This window comes from Oncorhynchus nerka, linkage group LG12 (genome assembly GCF_034236695.1).
Source record: "Oncorhynchus nerka isolate Pitt River linkage group LG12, Oner_Uvic_2.0, whole genome shotgun sequence".
NCBI lineage: Eukaryota > Metazoa > Chordata > Actinopteri > Salmoniformes > Salmonidae > Oncorhynchus > Oncorhynchus nerka.
Window position 1 is genome coordinate 89,381,430 of NC_088407.1, and position 20,541 is coordinate 89,401,970.

Consider the following 20,541-nt stretch of genomic DNA (forward strand, 5'->3'; position numbering starts at 1 on the left):
ACACACACTCCAGTCCTGTTACACACACACACACACACTCCAGTCCTGTTACACACACACACACACACACTCCAGTCCTGTTACACACACACACACACACTCCAGTCCTGTTACTTACACACACACACACACACTCCAGTCCTGTTACTTACACACACACACACACTCCAGTCCTGTTACTTACACACACACACACACTCCAGTCCTGTTACTTACACACACACACACACTCCAGTCCTGTTACTTACACACACACACACACTCCAGTCCTGTTACTTACACACACACACACACTCCAGTCCTGTTACTTACACACACACACACACTCCAGTCCTGTTACTTACACACACACACACACACTCCAGTCCTGTTACTTACACACACACACACACTCCAGTCCTGTTACTTACACACACACTCCAGTCCTGTTACTTACACACACACACACTCCAGTCCTGTTACTTACACACACACACACACTCCAGTCCTGTTACTTACACACACACACACACACACACTCCAGTCCTGTTACACACACACACACACACTCCAGTCCTGTTACACACACACACACACACTCCAGTCCTGTTACACACACACACACACACTCCAGTCCTGTTACACACACACACACACACTCCAGTCCTGTTACACACACACACACACACTCCAGTCCTGTTACACACACACACACACACACACTCCAGTCCTGTTACACACACACACACACACACCACTCCAGTCCACACACACACTCCACACACACACACACACTCCAGTCCTGTTACACACACACACACACACTCCAGTCCTGTTACACACACACACACACACACACTCCAGTCCTGTTACACACACACACACACACACACTCCAGTCCTGTTACACACACACACACACACACACTCCAGTCCTGTTACACACACACACACACACTCCAGTCCTGTTACACACACACACACACACACACTCCAGTCCTGTTACACACACACACACACACTCCAGTCCTGTTACACACACACACACACACTCCAGTCCTGTTACTTACACACACACACACTCCAGTCCTGTTACTTACACACACACACTCCAGTCCTGTTACTTACACACACACACTCCAGTCCTGTTACTTACACACACACACTCCAGTCCTGTTACTTACACACACACACTCCAGTCCTGTTACTTACACACACACACTCCAGTCCTGTTACTTACACACACACACTCCAGTCCTGTTACTTACACACACACACTCCAGTCCTGTTACTTACACACACACACACTCCAGTCCTGTTACACACACACACTCCAGTCCTGTTACACACACACACACTCCAGTCCTGTTACTTACACACACACACACACACTCCAGTCCTGTTACTTACACACACACACACACACTCCAGTCCTGTTACACACACACACACACACACACACACACACACACACACACTCCAGTCCTGTACACACACACACACACTCCAGTCCTGTTACACACACACACACACACTCCAGTCCTGTTACTTACACACACACACACTCCAGTCCTGTTACTTACACACACACACACACACTCCAGTCCTGTTACACACACACACACACACACTCCAGTCCTGTTACACACACACACTCCAGTCCTGTTACTTACACACACACACACTCCAGTCCTGTTACTTACACACACACACACACACACACACTCCAGTCCTGTTACACACACACACACACACTCCAGTCCTGTTACACACACACACACACACTCCAGTCCTGTTACACACACACACACACTCCAGTCCTGTTACTTACACACACACACTCCAGTCCTGTTACTTACACACACACACTCCAGTCCTGTTACTTACACACACACACTCCAGTCCTGTTACTTACACACACACACTCCAGTCCTGTTACTACACACACACACTCCAGTCCTGTTACTTACACACACACACACTCCAGTCCTGTTACTTACACACACACACTCCAGTCCTGTTACTTACACACACACACACACACACTCCAGTCCTGTTACTTACACACACACACACACACACTCCAGTCCTGTTACTTACACACACACACACACACTCCAGTCCTGTTACACACACACACACACACACACACACACACACACACTCCAGTCCTGTTACACACACACACTCCAGTCCTGTTACTTACACACACACACACTCCAGTCCTGTCCTACTTACACACACACACACACACACACACTCCAGTCCTGTTACTTACACACACACACACACACACACTCCAGTCCTGTTACACACACACACACACTCCAGTCCTGTTACTTACACACACACACACACACACACTCCAGTCCTGTTACTTACACACACACACTCCAGTCCTGTACACACACACACACTCCAGTCCTGTTACACACACACTCCAGTCCACACACACACACACTCCAGTCCTGTTACTTACACACACACACTCCAGTCCTGTTACTTACACACACACACTCCAGTCCTGTTACACACACACACACTCCAGTCCTGTTACTTACACACACACACTCCAGTCCTGTTACTTACACACACACACACTCCAGTCCTGTTACTCCAGTCCACACACACACACTCCAGTCCTGTTACTTACACACACACACACTCCAGTCCTGTTACTTACACACACACACTCCAGTCCTGTTACACACACACACTCCAGTCCTGTTACTTACACACACACACACACACTCCAGTCCTGTTACTTACACACACACACACCAGTCCTGTACACACACACACACACACTCCAGTCCTGTTACACACACACACACACACTCCAGTCCTGTTACACACACACACACACACACTCCAGTCCTGTTACACACACACACTCCAGTCCTGTTACACACACACACACACTCCAGTCCTGTTACACACACACACACACTCCAGTCCTGTTACACACACACACACACACTCCAGTCCTGTTACACACACACACACTCCAGTCCTGTTACACACACACACACACACTCCAGTCCTGTTACATACACACACACACTCCAGTCCTGTTACTTACACACACACACACACACTCCAGTCCTGTTACACACACACACACACTCCAGTCCTGTTACTTACACACACACACACACTCCAGTCCTGTTACTTACACACACACACACACTCCAGTCCTGTTACTTACACACACACACACACACTCCAGTCCTGTACACACACACACTCACTCCAGTCCTGTTACACACACACACACACACTCCAGTCCTGTTACTTACACACACACACACACACTCCAGTCCTGTTACTTACACACACACACACACACTCCAGTCCTGTTACACACACACACACACACTCCAGTCCTGTTACACACACACACACACACTCCAGTCCTGTTACACACACACACACACACTCCACTGTTCCAGTCCAGTCCTGTTACACACACACACACACTCCAGTCCTGTTACACACACACACACACTCCAGTCCTGTTACACACACACACACACTCCAGTCCTGTACACACACACACACACACTCCAGTCCTGTTACACACACACACACACTCCAGTCCTGTTACACACACACACACACTCCAGTCCTGTTACACACACACACACACTCCAGTCCTGTTACACACACACACACACTCCAGTCCTGTTACACACACACACACACTCCAGTCCTGTTACACACACACACACACACTCCAGTCCTGTTACACACACACACACACTCCAGTCCTGTTACACACACACACACACTCCAGTCCTGTTACACACACACACACACACTCCAGTCCTGTTACACACACACACACACTCCAGTCCTGTTACACACACACACACACTCCAGTCCTGTTACACACACACACACACTCCAGTCCTGTTACACACACACACACACTCCAGTCCTGTTACACACACACACACACTCCAGTCCTGTTACACACACACACACTCCAGTCCTGTTACACACACACACACTCCAGTCCTGTTACACACACTCCAGTCCTGTTACACACACTCCAGTCCTGTTACACACACTCCAGTCCTGTTACACACACTCCACACACACACTCCAGTCCTGTTACACACACTCCAGTCCTGTTACACACACACACACACTCCAGTCCTGTTACACACACTCCAGTCCTGTTACACACACTCCAGTCCTGTTACACACACTCCAGTCCTGTTACACACACTCCAGTCCTGTTACACACACTCCAGTCCTGTTACACACACTCCAGTCCTGTTACACACACTCCAGTCCTGTTACACACACTCCAGTCCTGTTACACACACTCCAGTCCTGTTACACACACTCCAGTCCTGTTACACACACACACCATTGAGTTATATGATCCATTGTTAGATACTTCAGGCTGATTTGGACATGAATTGTGAAAATGCTAATATAAGATACCAATGACATGCATTGGATTTGTGCCACAAATAATAAAAAGTTACCAATGGAAACAGTGGACAATAAAACCAATGCATGGATTGCTGTCATACCTTGTCCATTGACTGCTGACAGAGTAATGAAACCAATGTAATTTGTGTGAAGTATCCCATTAACACCCGGAACAGCACCATCTAGTGGTCAGAACGTGTTCATATCAGGATGTAGGCTAGGACGTAAACCTAAACAACTCCAATGACTCATTTCTCTGAACAGGACAACAAAAACAACCAAATACACTGAGAAAACATAACATAGGACGAAGAAACAATACTCCAAGCCGCAGCTCCATACTACTTATCAGACACAGAACTGATACTATAGCTGTTGCGGTGGTATTGGCATGCACAGGGTGTGGGGCATAGCCGTGGAGACCATGCCTGGTCTGCTATTCAATAAAATACCTTAAAATACATCTATTTTTAAACAACAACAATATCATGTCTGTAAGCCAGACAACAGCAGACCAGGTTCCAATGTCTGATTAATGACAGACCGGCGTGTTGACAGGTCTTTCTCAGGGAGGTGTGCGGGTGTTCGCTACAGATTGTTAGGGCAGAGGCGCTGTTGACTGCTACTCTGTGTGTGTTGGGTGTGTTGGTGTGTGTGTCTGGTGTGTCTGTGTGTGTGTGTGTCTGGTGTGTCTGTGTGTGTGTGTGTGTGTGTGTGTGTGTGTGTATGTATGTGTGTCTGTGTGTGTGTGTGTGTGTGTCACCTTGACTGCGAAGCTACACTTTCCCCTGCGGACCGACCCCTCGTCCGTCTGCCACTGGTGCGGTCGGCTGGACTCAGGAACGTACACGTCTTTCTTCCGCCGGAAACTCTGCCGTAGCTTATTCATCCTGGACCTCCTGAGAGAGAGAGAGATGGAGGGGGGGAAAGAGGGCGCGGGAAGGGAGAGGGGGAAAGGGGGAAAGGGCGCGGGAAGGGAGAGGGGGAAAGAGGGCGCGGGAAGGGAGGAGAGGGGGAAAGGGGGAGGGCGCGGGGAAGGGGGAAAGAGGGGGAAAGAGAGGGAAGGGAGGAAGGGAGAGAGGGGGGGGGAAAGAGAGGGGGGCGCGGGAGGGGGAGAGAGGGGGAAAGAGGGCGAAGGGAGAGGGGGAAGGGAGAGGGGGAAAGAGGGCGCGAAGGAAGGGGGAGAGGGGGAAAGAGAGGGCGAGAAGGGAGAGGGGGAAAGGGAAGGAGAGGGGAAAGAGGGCGAGAAGGGAAGGGGGAAAGAGGGGGAAAGAGGGGGCGCGGGAAGGGGAGAGGGGGAAGAAGGAGGGGGGAAAAGGAGAAGGAGGGGGAAAGAGGGCGAGAAGGGGGAAAGAGGGGGAAGGGAGAGGGGGAAAGAGGGCGAGAAGGAGAGGGGGAAAGAGGGCACGAGAAGGAAGAGGGGAAAGAGGGCGCGAGAAGGGGGAAAGGAGAAGGGGAAAGAGAGGGCGCGAGAAGGGAGAGGGGAAAGAGGGCACGAGAAGGGAGAGGAGAAAGAGAAGGGAGAGGGGGAAAGAGGGGAAAGACAGGGAGAGAAAGGGAGAGGGAGAGGGGGAAAGAGGGCACGAGCAGGAGAAGGGGAAAGAGGGGGGGGGAAGAGGGCACGAGAGGGAAGGGAGAGGGGGAAAGAGGGCACGAGAAGGGAGAGGGGGGAGGGGGAAGGGAAAGAGGGCACGAGAAGGGGGAAGGGAGAGGGGGGGAAAGAGGGCACGAGAAGGGAAAAGAGAGGGCAGAAGAAGGGGAAAAGAGGGGGCGAGAAGGGAGAGGGGGAAAGAGGGACGAGAAGGGAGAGGGGGAGAGGGGGAAAGAGGGGGCAAGAGAAGGAGAGGGAGAAAAGGGCGCGAGAAGGGGAAAGAGGGCACGAGGGAAGGGAGAGAGGAGAAAGAGGGAGAAGGGAGAAGGGAGAGGAGAAAGAGGGCACGAGGGAAGGGAGAGGGGGAAAAGAGGGCACGAGCAGGGAGAGGGGAAAGAGGGCACGAGAAGGGAGAGGGGGAAAGAGGGGAGAAGGGAGAGAGGGGAAAGGAGAAAGAGGGAGAGGGGAAAGAGGGCAGGGAGAGGGGGAAAGAGGGCACGAGAAGGGAGAGGGAGAAAGAGGGCAAGAGAAGGGAGAGGGAGAAAGAGGGCACGAGAAGGGAGAGGGGGAAAAGGGCACGAGAAGGGAGAGGGAGAAAAGGGCGCGAGAAGGGGAAAGAGGGCACGAGAAGGGAGAGGAGAAAGAGGGCACGAGAAGGGAGAGGAGAAAGAGGGCACGAGAAGGGAGAGGGAGAAAGAGGGCACGAGCAGGGAGAGGGAGAAAGAGGGCACGAGCAGGGAGAGGGAGAAAGAAGGCACGAGCAGGGAGAGGGGGAAAGAGGGCACGAAGAAAAGGAGAGGGGAGAAAGAGGGGGAAGAGAGGGGAAAGAGGGGAGAAGGGAGAGGGGGAAAGAGCACGAGAAGGAGAGGGGGAAAGAGGGCAGGGGAGGGGGAAAGGGCGAGAAGGGAGAGGGGGAAAGGAGAAGGGGAAAGAGAGGGCACGAGAAGGGAGAGGGGGGAGAGAAGGGGAAAGAGGGCACGAAGAAGGGAGAGGGGGAAAGAGGGCACGAAGAAGGGAGAGGGGGAAAGAGGGCACACGAGAAGGAGAGGGGGAGAAGAGGGCGAGAGGGGAAAGAAAGGGCACGAGAAGGGAGAGGGGGAAAGAGGGCGCGAGAAGGGGAAAAGAGGGCGCGAGAAGGGAGAGGGGGAAAAGAGGGCGAGAAGGGAGAGGGGGAAAGAGGGCACGAGAAGGGAGAGGGGGAGAAGGGAGAGGGGGAAAGAGGGCACGAGAAGGGAGAGGGGGAAAGAGGGCACGAGAAGGGAGAGGGGGAAGAGGGGCACGAGAAGGGAAGGGGGAAAGAGAGGGGGAGGGGGAAAGAGGGCACGAGAAGGGAGAGGGGGAAAGAGGGCACGAGAAGGGAGAGGGGGAAAGAGGGCACGAGAAGGGAGAGGGGGAAAGAGGGCACGAGAAGGGAGAGGGGGAAAGAGGGCACGAGAAGGGAGAGGGGGAAAGAGGGCACGAAGGGAGAGGAAGGGAGAGGGGAGAAAGAGGGCGAAGAAGGGGAGAGGGGGAAAGAGGGCGCGAGAAGGGGAGGGGGAAAAGAAAGGGCGAGAAGGGAGAGGGGAAGGGAGAGAGGGGAGAAGAGGGCGCGAGGGGAGAGGGGGAAGGGAGGGGAAAGAGGGCACGAGAAGGGAGAGGAGAAAGAAGGGGAGAGGGGGAAAGAGGGCACGAGCAGGGAGAGGGGAAAGAGGGCACGGGGAAAGAGGGCACAGGGAGAGGAGAAAGAGGGGAGAGGGGGGGGAGAAAGGGGCGAGAAGGGAGAGGGGGGAAAGAGGGCACGGGGGAAGGGGAGAGGGGAAAGAGGGCACGAGAAGGGAGAGGGGGAAAGAGGGCACGAGAAGGGAGAGGGGGAAAGAGGGGCAGAGGAGGGAAAGAGGGAGAAAGGGGAGAAAAGGGGAGAGGGAGAAAAGGGCACGAGAAGGAGAGGGAGAAAAGGGCACGAGAAGGAGAGGGAGAAAAGGGCACGAGAAGGGAGAGGGGAAAAAGGGAGAGGGAGAAAAGGGCACGAGAAGGGAGAGGGGGAAAGAGGGCGAGAAGGGAGGGGAGAAGGGGAGAAGGGAGAGGGGGAAAGAGGGCACGAGAAGGGGGGAGAGGGGGAAAGAGGGCACGAGAAGGGGGAAAGAGGGGGAAAGAGGGGGAAAGACGAGAAGGGAGAGGGGGAAAGAGGGCACGAGAAGGGGAGAGGGGGAAAGAGGGGAGGGAGGGGGAAAGAGGGCACGAGAAGGGAGAGAAAGAGGGGAGAAGGAGAGGGGGAAAGAGGGCACGAGAAGGGAGAGGGGGAAAGAAGGAGAGGGAGGGGGAAAGAGGGCACGAGAAGGGGGAAAGAGGGCAAGAGAAGGGAGAGGGGGGGAAAGAGGGCACGAGAAGGAGAAGGGGGAAAGAGGGCACGAAGAAGGGGAAAAGAGGGGCAAGAGGGGGAAGGGGAGAGGGAGAAAGAGGGCACGAGAAGGGGGAGAGGGGGAAAGAGGGGGCACGAAGAAGGGGAGAGAGGGGAAAGAGGGCACGAGAAGGGAGGGGAGGGGGAAAGAGGGGAAAGCGAGAGAAGGGAGAGGGGGGAAAAGAAAGGGCGCGAGAAGGGAGAGGGGGAAGAGAAGAGGGGGAGGGCGAGAAGGGAGAGGGGGAAAGAGGGCACGAGAAGGAGAAGGGAGAGGGGGAAAGAGGGAAAGAGGGCGAGAAGGGAGAAGGGGAAAGAGGGCACGAGAAGGGGGGGAAAGAGGGCGCGAGAAGGGAGTGGGGGAAAGAGGGCACGAGAAGGGGAGAGGGGGGGAAAGAGGGCAAGAGAAGGGAGAGGGAGAAAGAGGGCACGAGAAGGGAGAGGGAGAAAGAGGGCACGAGAAGGGAGGGGAGGGAGAAAAGGGCACGAGAAGGGGAGGGGGAAAGGGGGAAAGGGGGAGGGCACGAGAGGGAAGGGGGAAAGAGGGCGCGAGAAGGGAGGGGGAAAGGGAGAGGGAGTGGGGAAAGAGGGCGAGAAGGGAGTGGGGAAGGGAGAGGGAGAAAGAGGGCACGAGAAGGGAGAGGGAGAAAAGGGCACGAGAAGGGAGAGGGAGAAAAGGGCACGAGAAGAGAAAAGGGCACGAGAAGGAGAGGGGAGAAGAGAAGGGGAAAGAGTGCGCGAGAAGGGAGAGGGGGAAAGAGGGCACGAGAAGGGAGAGGGAGAAAGAGGGCACGAGAAGGGAGAGGGAGAAAAGGGCACGAGAAGGGAGAGGGAGATGCCACGAGAGAAGAGATGAGAAAGACAGGAAGCTAGATAAAAGACAGGAAGCATTACACCAACAGCTCTAACCACCCTGTGGGCGTGTTCTACGGTGGGGAAGGAAGTCAGTCAAGTTGCAGAGAACCAGTGTTTCCGCGGCAGTCATCATCGCCGTGACGCCCCCAAAACATATGAAACACGAACAAATATTTAACCCTGGAGGCTTTGAAGACGCCGGAACAGTCCACGTTTCCTCTGCAAACAAAACCAGTAATGATTTAGCCATTTGGCTTTTGTTGTGTGTTCTATACAAGATACATATTCCTCTCTGTGGCACATTTAAGTTATGAGAAATAGAGAGGGATGCCAGAATCGAATATAGGCTGCAAAAAAATATGTTATATTTATTTAGTAGACTAGTGTTACCAGAGGAACCGGTTTACAATCTATATATGTTCTGTTATAATCTCTAGGACTGGCCACCCCTCATAGCCTGGTTCCTCTCTAGGTTTATAATCTCCACCCGGCACAGCCAGAAGAGGACTGGCCACCCCTCATAGCCTGGTTCCTCTCTAGGTTTATAATCTCCACCCGGCACAGCCAGAAGAGGACTGGCCACCCCTCATAGCCTGGTTCCTCTCTAGGTTTATAATCTCCACCCGGCACAGCCAGAAGAGGACTGGCCACCCCTCATAGCCTGGTTCCTCTCTAGGTTTATAATCTCCACCCGGCACAGCCAGAAGAGGACTGGCCACCACTCATAGCCTGGTTCCTCTCTAGGTTTATAATCTCCACCCGGCACAGCCAGAAGAGGACTGGCCACCCCTCATAGCCTGGTTCCTCTCTAGGTTTATAATCTCCACCCGGCACAGCCAGAAGAGGACTGGCCACCCCTCATAGCCTGGTTCCTCTCTACCCAGCACAGCCAGAAGAGGACTGGTCACCCCTCATAGCCTGGTTCCTCTCTACCCAGCACAGCCAGAAGAGGACTGGTCACCCCTCATAGCCTGGTTCCTCTCTACCCAGCACAGCCAGAAGAGGACTGGCCACCCCTCGAAGCCTGGTTCCTCTCTACCCAGCACAGCCAGAAGAGGACTGGCCCACCCCTCATAGCCTGGTTCCTCTCTAGGTTTCTTCCTAGGTTCTGGCCTTTCTAAGGAGTTTTTCCTAGCCACCGTGCTTCTACACCTGCATTGCTTGCTGTTTGGGGTTTTAGGCTGGGTTTCTGTACAGCACTTTGAGATATCAGCTAATGTACAAAGGGCTATATTAATACATTTGATATGGCTCGAGTTTGGTATAATGAACGAAACCCTGAATTAATGTAATAGTTAACTGATAATTGAATTATCAAAAACAAATAGTATTTTTATAATACCTGCTTGCACTTTGTGGAGGCTGTGCGTAAGGCTTGGGCGGTGTATCGTGTGTATACAGTTGGAAGTGGGAAGTTTACATACACCTTTGCCAAATACATTTAAACTCAGTTTTTCCACAATTCAATTCAATTTTAAAAAAATCCCTGTTTTAGGTCAGTTAGGATCACCACTTTATGTTACGAATGTGAAATGTCAGAATTATTTATTTCAGCTTTTAGTTCTTTCATCACATTCCCAGTGGGTCAGAAGTTTACATACACTCAATTAGTATTCGGTAGCATTGCCTTTAAATTGTTTAACATGGGCCAAGCGTTTTGGGTAGCGTTCCACAATAAGTTGGGTGAATTTTGGTTGGCCCATTCCTCCTGACAGAGCTGGTGTAACTGTTCTGTTGGAGAGTCCTGTATCTATAGGAGAGCCCATAGAGTCCTGTATCTATTGGAGAGCCCATAGAGTCCTGTATCTATAGGAGAGCCCATAGAGTCCTGTATCTATAGGAGAGCCCATAGAGTCCTGTATCTATAGGAGAGCCCATAGAGTCCTGTATCTAGGAGAGCCCATAGAGTCCTGTATCTATAGGAGAGCCCATAGAGTCCTGTATCTATAGGAGAGCCCATAGAGTCCTGTATCTATAGGAGAGCCCATAGAGTCCTGTATCTATAGGAGAGCCCATAGAGTCCTGTATCTATAGGAGAGCCCATAGAGTTCTGTATCTATAGGAGAGCCCATAGAGTCCTGTATCTATAGGAGAGCCCATAGAGTCCTGTATCTATAGGAGAGCCCATAGAGTCCTGTATCTATTGGAGAGTCTCTGTTGTGCAGCACATGAGGTGATGAAGTTACTCTTGGATGTAATTCACTACTAAATGTTTGCCATCAGATATGTGATGTCTTTTTGTCAGTAGTCAGATCTCTGGATGAGTTCTGTTTCCCTGCCATGTTTTCCCTGCCATGTTTTCCCCTGTGCTTCCTGTTCCCCTGCCATGTTTTCCCTGTGCTTCCTGTTCCCCTGCCATGTTTTCCCCTGTGCTTCCTGTCTCCCTGCCATGTTTTCCCCTGTGCTTCCTGTCTCCCTGCCATGTTTTCCCTGTGCTTCCTGTTTCCCTGCCATGTTTTCCCCTGTGCTTCCTGTTCCCCTGCCATGTTTTCCCCTGTGCTTCCTGTCTCCCTGCCATGTTTTCCCTGTGCTTCCTGTCTCCCTGCCATGTTTTCCCTGTGCTTCCTGTTTCCCTGCCATGTTTTCCCTGTGCTTCCTGTTTCCCTGCCATGTTTTCCCCTGTGCTTCCTGTTCCCCTGCCATGTTTTCCCCTGTGCTTCCTGTCTCCCTGCCATGTTTTCCCTGTGCTTCCTGTCTCCCTGCCATGTTTTCCCTGTGCTTCCTGTTTCCCTGCCATGTTTTCCCCTGTGCTTCCTGTTCCCCTGCCATGTTTTCCCCTGTGCTTCCTGTTCCCCTGCCATGTTTTCCCTGTGCTTCCTGTTTCCCTGCCATGTTTTCCCCTGTGCTTCCTGTTTCCCTGCCATGTTTTCCCCTGTGCTTCCTGTTTCCCTGCCATGTTTTCCCTGTGCTTCCTGTTTCCCTGCCATGTTTTCCCCTGTGCTTCCTGTTCCCCTGCCATGTTTTCCCCTGTGCTTCCTGTTAGCGTTTTTTTCTACTGTTCTTCTAAAGTATGAATTTCGCTATTAGTTAAAAACCTGGCTGAAATCGCGGCAAACGTGATCACTTACAGACCCTCTTAACAGGGTTTCTGGAAGCAGATAATGTCAGGTTCTGCACTAGAGGGCAATGGCTATTTTCCATCAGCCTGGGTTTAAGTCGTGGCTCGGCTTGTGTTTAGGAAACTGTATGTTCAGGGGTTTTTTTTCTGTTTTTGTTTGTTGTTGTATGTGAATAAATTAATGTATGTACAGAGCTTTTGGAAAGTTTTCAGACCCCTCGACTTTTGCCACATTTTGTTATGTTACAGCCTTTTAAAAATGTGATTAAATCGTACCCCCTCATCAAATCTACACACAACACCCCATAATAACTAAGCAAAAATATGTTTTTAGACATTTTTGCAAATTTGAAAAACATAATGGTCTGACATGCACTGCCAACGGTGGGATCTTATATAGACAGGTGTGTGCCTTTGCAAATCATGTCCAATCAAATTAATTTACCACAGGTCGACTCCAATCAAGTTGTAGAAACATCTCAAGGATGATCAGTGGAAACAGGATGCACCTGTGCTCAATTTCGGCAGGTAGCCTAGTGGTTAGAGCATTGGGATCGCTCCGCCCGCTCCCCCCTCCCTCCCCCGTGCTCCCTCTCCACACTTGTTTATTTAGGTCATATCATGTCTCAGCTCACTGCAGAGTGTAGGCAGGCGCCTGTCACTGCAGAAAAAGCCATGAAGAGGGGAGGAAAAGTAAACACAGCTTCTCTGCCACAACAAACCCATGACCTCTGAACCCTGGACATCTTGTAATGTTACCACCGGTCTTATCCAAACACTAGGCCACGTTATTGACTGGTAACAGCTTGCATACTTTCTCTCACTCACTCGCTCCTACTCCCGCTAACTCTCTCTGCAGCCTAGTACAGCGCAGCACCGCCTGGTACAGTGGTGTACAGGGCAGCACCGCCTGGTACAGTGGTGTACAGGGCAGCACCACCTGGTACAGTGGTGTACAGGGCAGCACAGCCTGGTACAGTACACAAATCAAGCCCTGCAGGAGCTGTCACAGCCCCAGAGAGTTTACAGTCATGAGGACACCCCCCTCTTAATAAGCCCAGTACTGAGGGGTCTTTAAGACTGGGGCTCCCACCAGGACAGAGAAGGGGGGGGGTGGAGAGAGCGAGACAGAGGGCACGAGACACACCGAGAGAGAGACAGAGGGCACGAGACACACCGAGTGCGAGACAGAGGGCACGAGACACAGAGAGCGAGACAGAGGGCACGAGACACACCGAGAGAGAGACAGAGGGCACGAGACACACCGAGAGAGAGAGACAGAGTACTGGATCATGCTCTCACACCATACCATCCTTACTGACTGACAAACAGACATTAACTTTCACTACTTCACTGATCAGAGGGAACAAAAGAGAAGAGGACTGAGAAAGAGGGAGGAAGGGAGAGAGGGAGCAGAGAGTAGCTATAGCACTGCTGCAGATGTCCTGTACCCAGCCAGCCCAGTACTATTTCAATAATCTCCCAGGAATGTAAAACTGATTAAACCCTACAGAAGGATCCTAGGGAAGAGTAGAGCGGGCAAGAGAGAGAACATTTAACAACTCTGCAGAACTCCCTGGCTAGTTGCTAGCACCGTCTACAGTATTCTGTCCGTGTGTCTGACTCAGGACACTGCAGTCTTTTGCACTGCAACACAAAACCAGCAAACCAACATATTACAGCGCATCTTTAGAACCCAGTTACACAAAACACGGTATCAGCATCAAACCCACAAATCACGCCTACATAGTAACCCACGGCCCAGTGACGTCACACACACACAGAGAGAGAGAGAGAGAGAACACCAAGTCAAGGTGGAACATGGCCGCTCGGTAGTAGTAGCTCTGGAGAGGAGACACGCATGAAAGAATGAGAAACGTCGTTACCGCGGTAATCCAATTTTCCAGGCATGCTCAGCGCTGGGCTGGTTACGTAAAGGAAGAGAGGTGTTACATAAACATGGGCTAACTTAACTACACACAGCAGGGTAGAGTGGGAACTACAATTACCAGGGAGACACGGGGCAGAGTGAGACAAGGGTCAAGGTGGGAACTACAATTACCAGGGGACACGGGGCAGAGTGAGACAAGGGTCAAGGTGGGAACTACAATCACCAGGGGGCGCAGGGCAGAGTGAGACAAGGGTCAAGGTGGGAACTACAATCACCAGGGGACGCGGGGCAGAGTGAGACAAGGGTCAAGGTGGGAACTACAATCACCAGGGGACGCGGGGCAGAGTGAGACAAGGGTCAAGGTGGGAACTACAATCACCAGGGGGCGCGGGGCAGAGTGAGACAAGGGTCAAGGTGGGAACTACAATTACCAGGGGACACGGGGCAGAGTGAGACAAGGGTCAAGGTGGGAACTACAATTACCAGGGGGCGCAGGGCAGAGTGAGACAAGGGTCAAGGTGGGAACTACAATTACCAGGGGACACGGGGCAGAGTGAGACAAGGGTCAAGGTGGGAACTACAATTACCAGGGGGCGCAGGGCAGAGTGAGACAAGGGTCAAGGTGGGAACTACAATTACCAGGGGACGCGGGGCAGAGTGAGACAAGGGTCAAGGTGGGAACTACAATTACCAGGGGGCGCGGGGCAGAGTGAGACAAGGGTCAAGGTGGGAACTACAATTACCAGGGGGCGCGGGGCAGAGTGAGACAAGGGTCAAGGTGGGAACTACAATCACCAGGGGACGCGGGGCAGAGTGAGACAAGGGTCAAGGTGGGAACTACAATTACCAGGAGACACGGGGCAGAGTGAGACAAGGGTCAAGGTGGGAACTACAATTACCAGGGGACACGGGGCAGAGTGAGACAAGGGTCAAGGTGGGAACTACAATTACCAGGGGACACGGGGCAGAGTGAGACAAGGGTCAAGGTGGGAACTACAATTACCAGGGGGCGCGGGGCAGAGTGAGACAAGGGTCAAGGTGGGAACTACAATTACCAGGAGACACGGGGCAGAGTGAGACAAGGGTCAAGGTGGGAACTACAATTACCAGGGGGCGTGGGGCAGAGTGAGACAAGGGTCAAGGTGGGAACTACAATTACCAGGGGGCGCAGGGCAGAGTGAGACAAGGGTCAAGGTGGGAACTACAATTACCAGGAGACACGGGGCAGAGTGAGACAAGGGTCAAGGTGGGAACTACAATTACCAGGGGGCGTGGGGCAGAGTGAGACAAGGGTCAAGGTGGGAACTACAATTACCAGGGGACACGGGGCAGAGTGAGACAAGGGTCAAGGTGGGAACTACAATTACCAGGGGGCGCAGGGCAGAGTGAGACAAGGGTCAAGGTGGGAACTACAATTACCAGGAGACACGGGGCAGAGTGAGACAAGGGTCAAGGTGGGAACTACAATTACCAGGGGGCGTGGGGCAGAGTGAGACAAGGGTCAAGGTGGGAACTACAATTACCAGGGGACACGGGGCAGAGTGAGACAAGGGTCAAGGTGGGAACTACAATTACCAGGGGACACGGGGCAGAGTGAGACAAGGGTCAAGGTGGGAACTACAATTACCAGGGGACACGGGGCAGAGTGACACAAGGGTCAAGGTGGGAACTACAATTACCAGGAGACACAGGTCAGGGTGACACAAGGGTCAGAGGCAGAGTGAGACCTCAATCCAATTGATAATCTGTGGTATGACTTAAAGATTGCAGTACACCAGCAGAACCCATCCAACATGAAGGAGCTGGAGCAGTTTTGCCTTGAAGAATGGGCAAAAGCCCAGTGGCTAGATATGCCAAGCTTATAGAGACATACCCCAAGAGACTAGCAGCTGTAATTGCTGCAAAAGGTGGCTCTACAAAGTATTGACTTTGGGGGGGAAATAGTTATACACGCTCAAGTTCTGTTTTTGTGTCTCATTTCACTATAAAAAAATATACAATGTTGTTTTTGGATATAATTTTTGCCATCATTTTTTGTCACAACCCGGTTCATGGGAAGTGACAAAGAGCTCATAGGACCAGGCCACAAATAATAATATAATAATAATAATGTTGCTCTTTATTTAACCATCTTACATATAAAACCTTATTTGTTCATCAAAAATGGTGAATAACTCACCACAGGTTAATGAGAAGGGTGTGTTTGAAAGGATGCATATAACTCTATAATGTTGAGTTGTATTGGAGAGGGTTGTCAGTCTTAAATTATTTTCCACACACAGTGTGTGCCTGTATTTAGTGTTCAGGCTAGTGAGGGCCGTAAAACCACTCTCACATAGGCACAGGGTTGCAAAGGGCATCATAACGGCGCGATTTGCCAAGGCAAGAAACTCTTGAGTGCAGCCCAATCCAGAAATCTGGCAGTGGCTTCTGATTCAATTCAATTTACACAGAACCGCTTGTTGTAATTTTCGATGTTGTTCAGATATCAGTAAGTGGACTGGAGGCAGGTCATGAAAGGGATAACGAATCCACGCTATATCACATTTGTCGGTAAGCTTGAGTTCATTTGCACACACACAAAAAGACTGGTGTGTTGTCCTTGTTAATGCAGACAGAGAAGAGCTCCAACTTCTTCATCATAGCCTCAATTTTGTCCCGCACATTGAATATAGTTCAATATAGTCCCTGTAATCCTAGATTCAGATTATTCAGGCTAGAAAAAACAATCACCCAGATAGGCCAGTCGTGTGAGAAACTCGTCATCATCCAAGCGATCAGACAAGTGAAAATGATGGTCAGTAAAGAAAACTTTAAGCTCTTCTCTCGATTTAAAAAAAACGTGTCAATACTTTTTTTTATTTTTTTTATTTTACCTTTATTTAACCAGGCAAGTCAATTAAGAACACATTCTTATTTTCAATGACGACCTAGGAACAGTGGGTTAACTGCCTGTTCAGGGGCAGAACAACAGATTTGTCAGCTCGGGGGTTTGAACTCGCAACCTTCCGGTTACTAGTCCAACGCTCTAACCACTAGGCTACGCTGCCGCCCCATGATAACCAGCTCATGTTGTTGGTATGTTGTAAAAGCGTTACATGGTCGCTGCCCATATCATTGCATAGTGCAGAAAATACATAAGTTCAGGGGCCTTGCTTTCACCTCTCAGCTAGGGGGCACTACGGGGCACTATTTTTATGTTTGGAAAAATAAAGTAAACAGCCTATTTCTCAGGACCAGATGCTAGAATATGCATATAATTGACAGATTAGGATAGAAAACACTAAAATTTCCAAAACTGTCAAAATATTCTCTGAGTATAACATAACTGATATTGCAGGCGAAAACCTGCAAAAAAAACCCAGAGGAAAATCAAACCAGGAAGTGGCTTCTATTTTGAAAGCTCCATGTTGTTCCATAGCCTGCCTTCGCTCCATTTAAAGGGATATCAACCAGATTCCTTTTCCTATCGCTTCCTCACGGTGTCAACAGTCTTCAGACATAGTTTCAGGCTTTTATTTTGAAAGCTCCATGTTGTTCCATAGCCTGCCTTCGCTCCATTTAAAGGGATATCAACCAGATTCCTTTTCCTATCGCTTCCTCACGGTGTCAACAGTCTTCAGACATAGTTTCAGGCTTTTATTTTGAAAAATGAGCGAGAAAGATCACATCGAGTCAGTGGATAGCGGAGTGTTCGCATGAGTTTTGCTTGCACAACACAGTGAGACAGCCATCGACTCTCCCACTGAAAAAGAGACTGTAGGTTGATATATTATCGATTATATATTTTAGAAACAACCTTGAGGATTGATTATAAAAAACGTTTGACATGTTTCTGGTTCCGTGGACATTACGGATATTATTTGGAATGTGTCTGCGATGTCGTGACCGCTCGAGCCTGTGGATTTCTGAACATAACGCGACAAACAAACGGAGGTAATTTTGGATATAAAAATAATCTTTATGGAACAAAAGGAACATTTGTTGTCTAACTGGGAGTCTCGTGAGTGAAAACATCCGAAGATCAAAAGGTAAGCGATTCATTTTTATTGCTTTGCTGATTTTCGGGACCAAGCTACCTTGATGCTAGGTGTTCATAATGTTTTGTCTAGTTATCGATAAACTTACAAACACTTGGATTGCTTTCGATGTAAAGCATATTTTCATAATCTGACACGACAGGCGGATTAACAAAAAATATAAACTGTGTTTTGCTATATTGCACTTGTGATTTCATGAATATAAATATTTTTAGTAATATTATTTGAATGTGCGCTCTGCAATTCCACGGTTGTTGATAAATTATCCCGCTAACGAGATGGGTTGCGTCAAGAAGTTAAAGTTAATAATTTTCACTGCAATGTCCAAAACATCTTTCAAGCTGTCAGTCATTCCCTTGGCAGCAAGAGCCTCTAGGCGGATGCTGCAGTGCACCTCCTGGTTTCCAGTGGTTTGCGGAAGAGGATGTCTTCCTTAATTGACCCCCCATAAACGTAACGGACATATACCAGGAACTGGGCCAGGCAGGTGGTATACCCCAGTTTGGGAATGGCTGTTCTAGGGGAAACAAGTAATGACAGTAAGTAGTGTGAGTGTGTGTGTGTGTGTGTTTAGCAGCAGGCGTGATAAGATAACAGAGTACAACAGGAACTTCCTGCTGGGACAACAGTCATGCTACCTCCAGCCTGCCTGTGACCTGGCTCTCACTCTCACACACACACTTGGCCTGCCTGTTAGGATGGTGGGCCAGAGAGAGAAATTGCTAAATCAGAATTTCTAAATCATGCTGAGCCCAGAATTCCTGTCTCCTCAGCACCTCTTTAAAAATAGCTGATAAAAGGACATTTCCTGCACAAAGAGGTTTTATTGGCCGCATGTCGGTCAAAATGTCCGGTGCCACATTTTCCTAATGGAAACCCTGGTGTGTGTGTGTGTACCTGTCATAGCTGGTGTGTGTGTGTGTGTGTGTGTGTGCCTGTCATAGCTGATATCCGGTGTGTGTGTGTGTGTGTGTGCCTGTCATAGCTGATATCCGGTGTGTGTGTGTGTGTGTGTGTGTGTGTGCCTGTCATAGCTGGTGTGTGTGTGTGTGTGTGCCTGTCATAGCTGGTGTGTGTGTGTGTGTGTGTGCCTGTCATAGCTGGTGTGTGTGTGTGTGCCTGTCATAGCTGGTGTGTGTGTGTGTGTACCTGTCATAGCTGGTGTGTGTGTGTGTGTGTGTGTGTGCCTGTCATAGCTGATATCCGGTGTGTGTGTGTGTGTGTGTGCCTGTCATAGCTGATATCCGGTGTGTGTGTGTGTGTGTGTGTGTGTGTGTGTGTGCCTGTCATAGCTGGTGTGTGTGTGTGTGTGTGTGCCTGTCATAGCTGGTGTGTGTGTGTGTGTGTGTGCCTGTCATAGCTGGTGTGTGTGTGTGTGTGTGTGCCTGTCATAGCTGGTGTGTGTGTGTGTGCCTGTCATAGCTGGTGTGTGTGTGTGTGTGTGTGCCTGTCATAGCTGGTGTGTGTGTGTGTGTCTGTCATAGCTGGTGTGTGTGTGTGTGTGTGTGTCTGTCATAGCTGATATCCGGTGTGTGTGTGTGCCTGTCATAGCTGATATCCGGTGTGTGTGTGTGTGTGTGCCTGTCATAGCTGATATCCTGTGTGTGTGTGTGTGTGTGTGTGTGTGTGTGTGTGTGTGTGTGTGTGCTGGAGAGAACACCAAGGTCTCTCCATATATCTGGGCATCATTCTGAACACTGGGTCAAAATGCTCTCATCACCAAGTCACCCAGCAACCGCTGCCATTACCAGGGAACAAGAGCCACGGCAAGGTGCAGGCTCGTGGTGGTGACTGCAGCAGAACCCAGGCACCACCAGGACCAGACAACACACAGGTGGTTCTGTTTAGCCTATGACAGGCAAACACACACAACGGATATCAGCTATGACAGGTACACACACACACCAGCTATGACAGATCACACACACACACACACACCAGCTATGACAGGTACACACACACACCAGCTATGACAGATCCACACACACACACACACACACACACACATCAGCTATGACAGGTACACACACACACACACACACAACAGGTATCAGCTATGACAGGTACACACACACCAGCTATGACAGGTACACACACACACACCAGCTATGACAGGTACACACACACACAACAGGTATCAGCTATGACAGGTACACACACACCAGCTATGACAGGTACACACACACACACACACACACACCAGCTATGACAGGTATGTACGTACACACACACACACACACATGGTATCAGCTATGACAGGTACACACACATCAGCTATGACAGGTACACACACATCAGCTATGACAGG

General features: G+C 50.5%; 1 protein-coding gene across 1 annotated transcript in view; it reads right to left on the reverse strand.

Moving 5' to 3' along the window:
- Positions 1 to 20,541, reverse strand: part of numb (NUMB endocytic adaptor protein) — a 94,952-nt gene that overhangs the window by 61,186 nt on the left and 13,225 nt on the right. The window contains exon 2 of the mRNA XM_065025951.1: positions 5,188 to 5,323. Within this exon, the coding sequence (XP_064882023.1) occupies positions 5,188 to 5,313 (126 nt within the window). The 5' untranslated portion in view covers positions 5,314 to 5,323. The remainder of the gene's footprint in view (positions 1 to 5,187; positions 5,324 to 20,541) is intronic.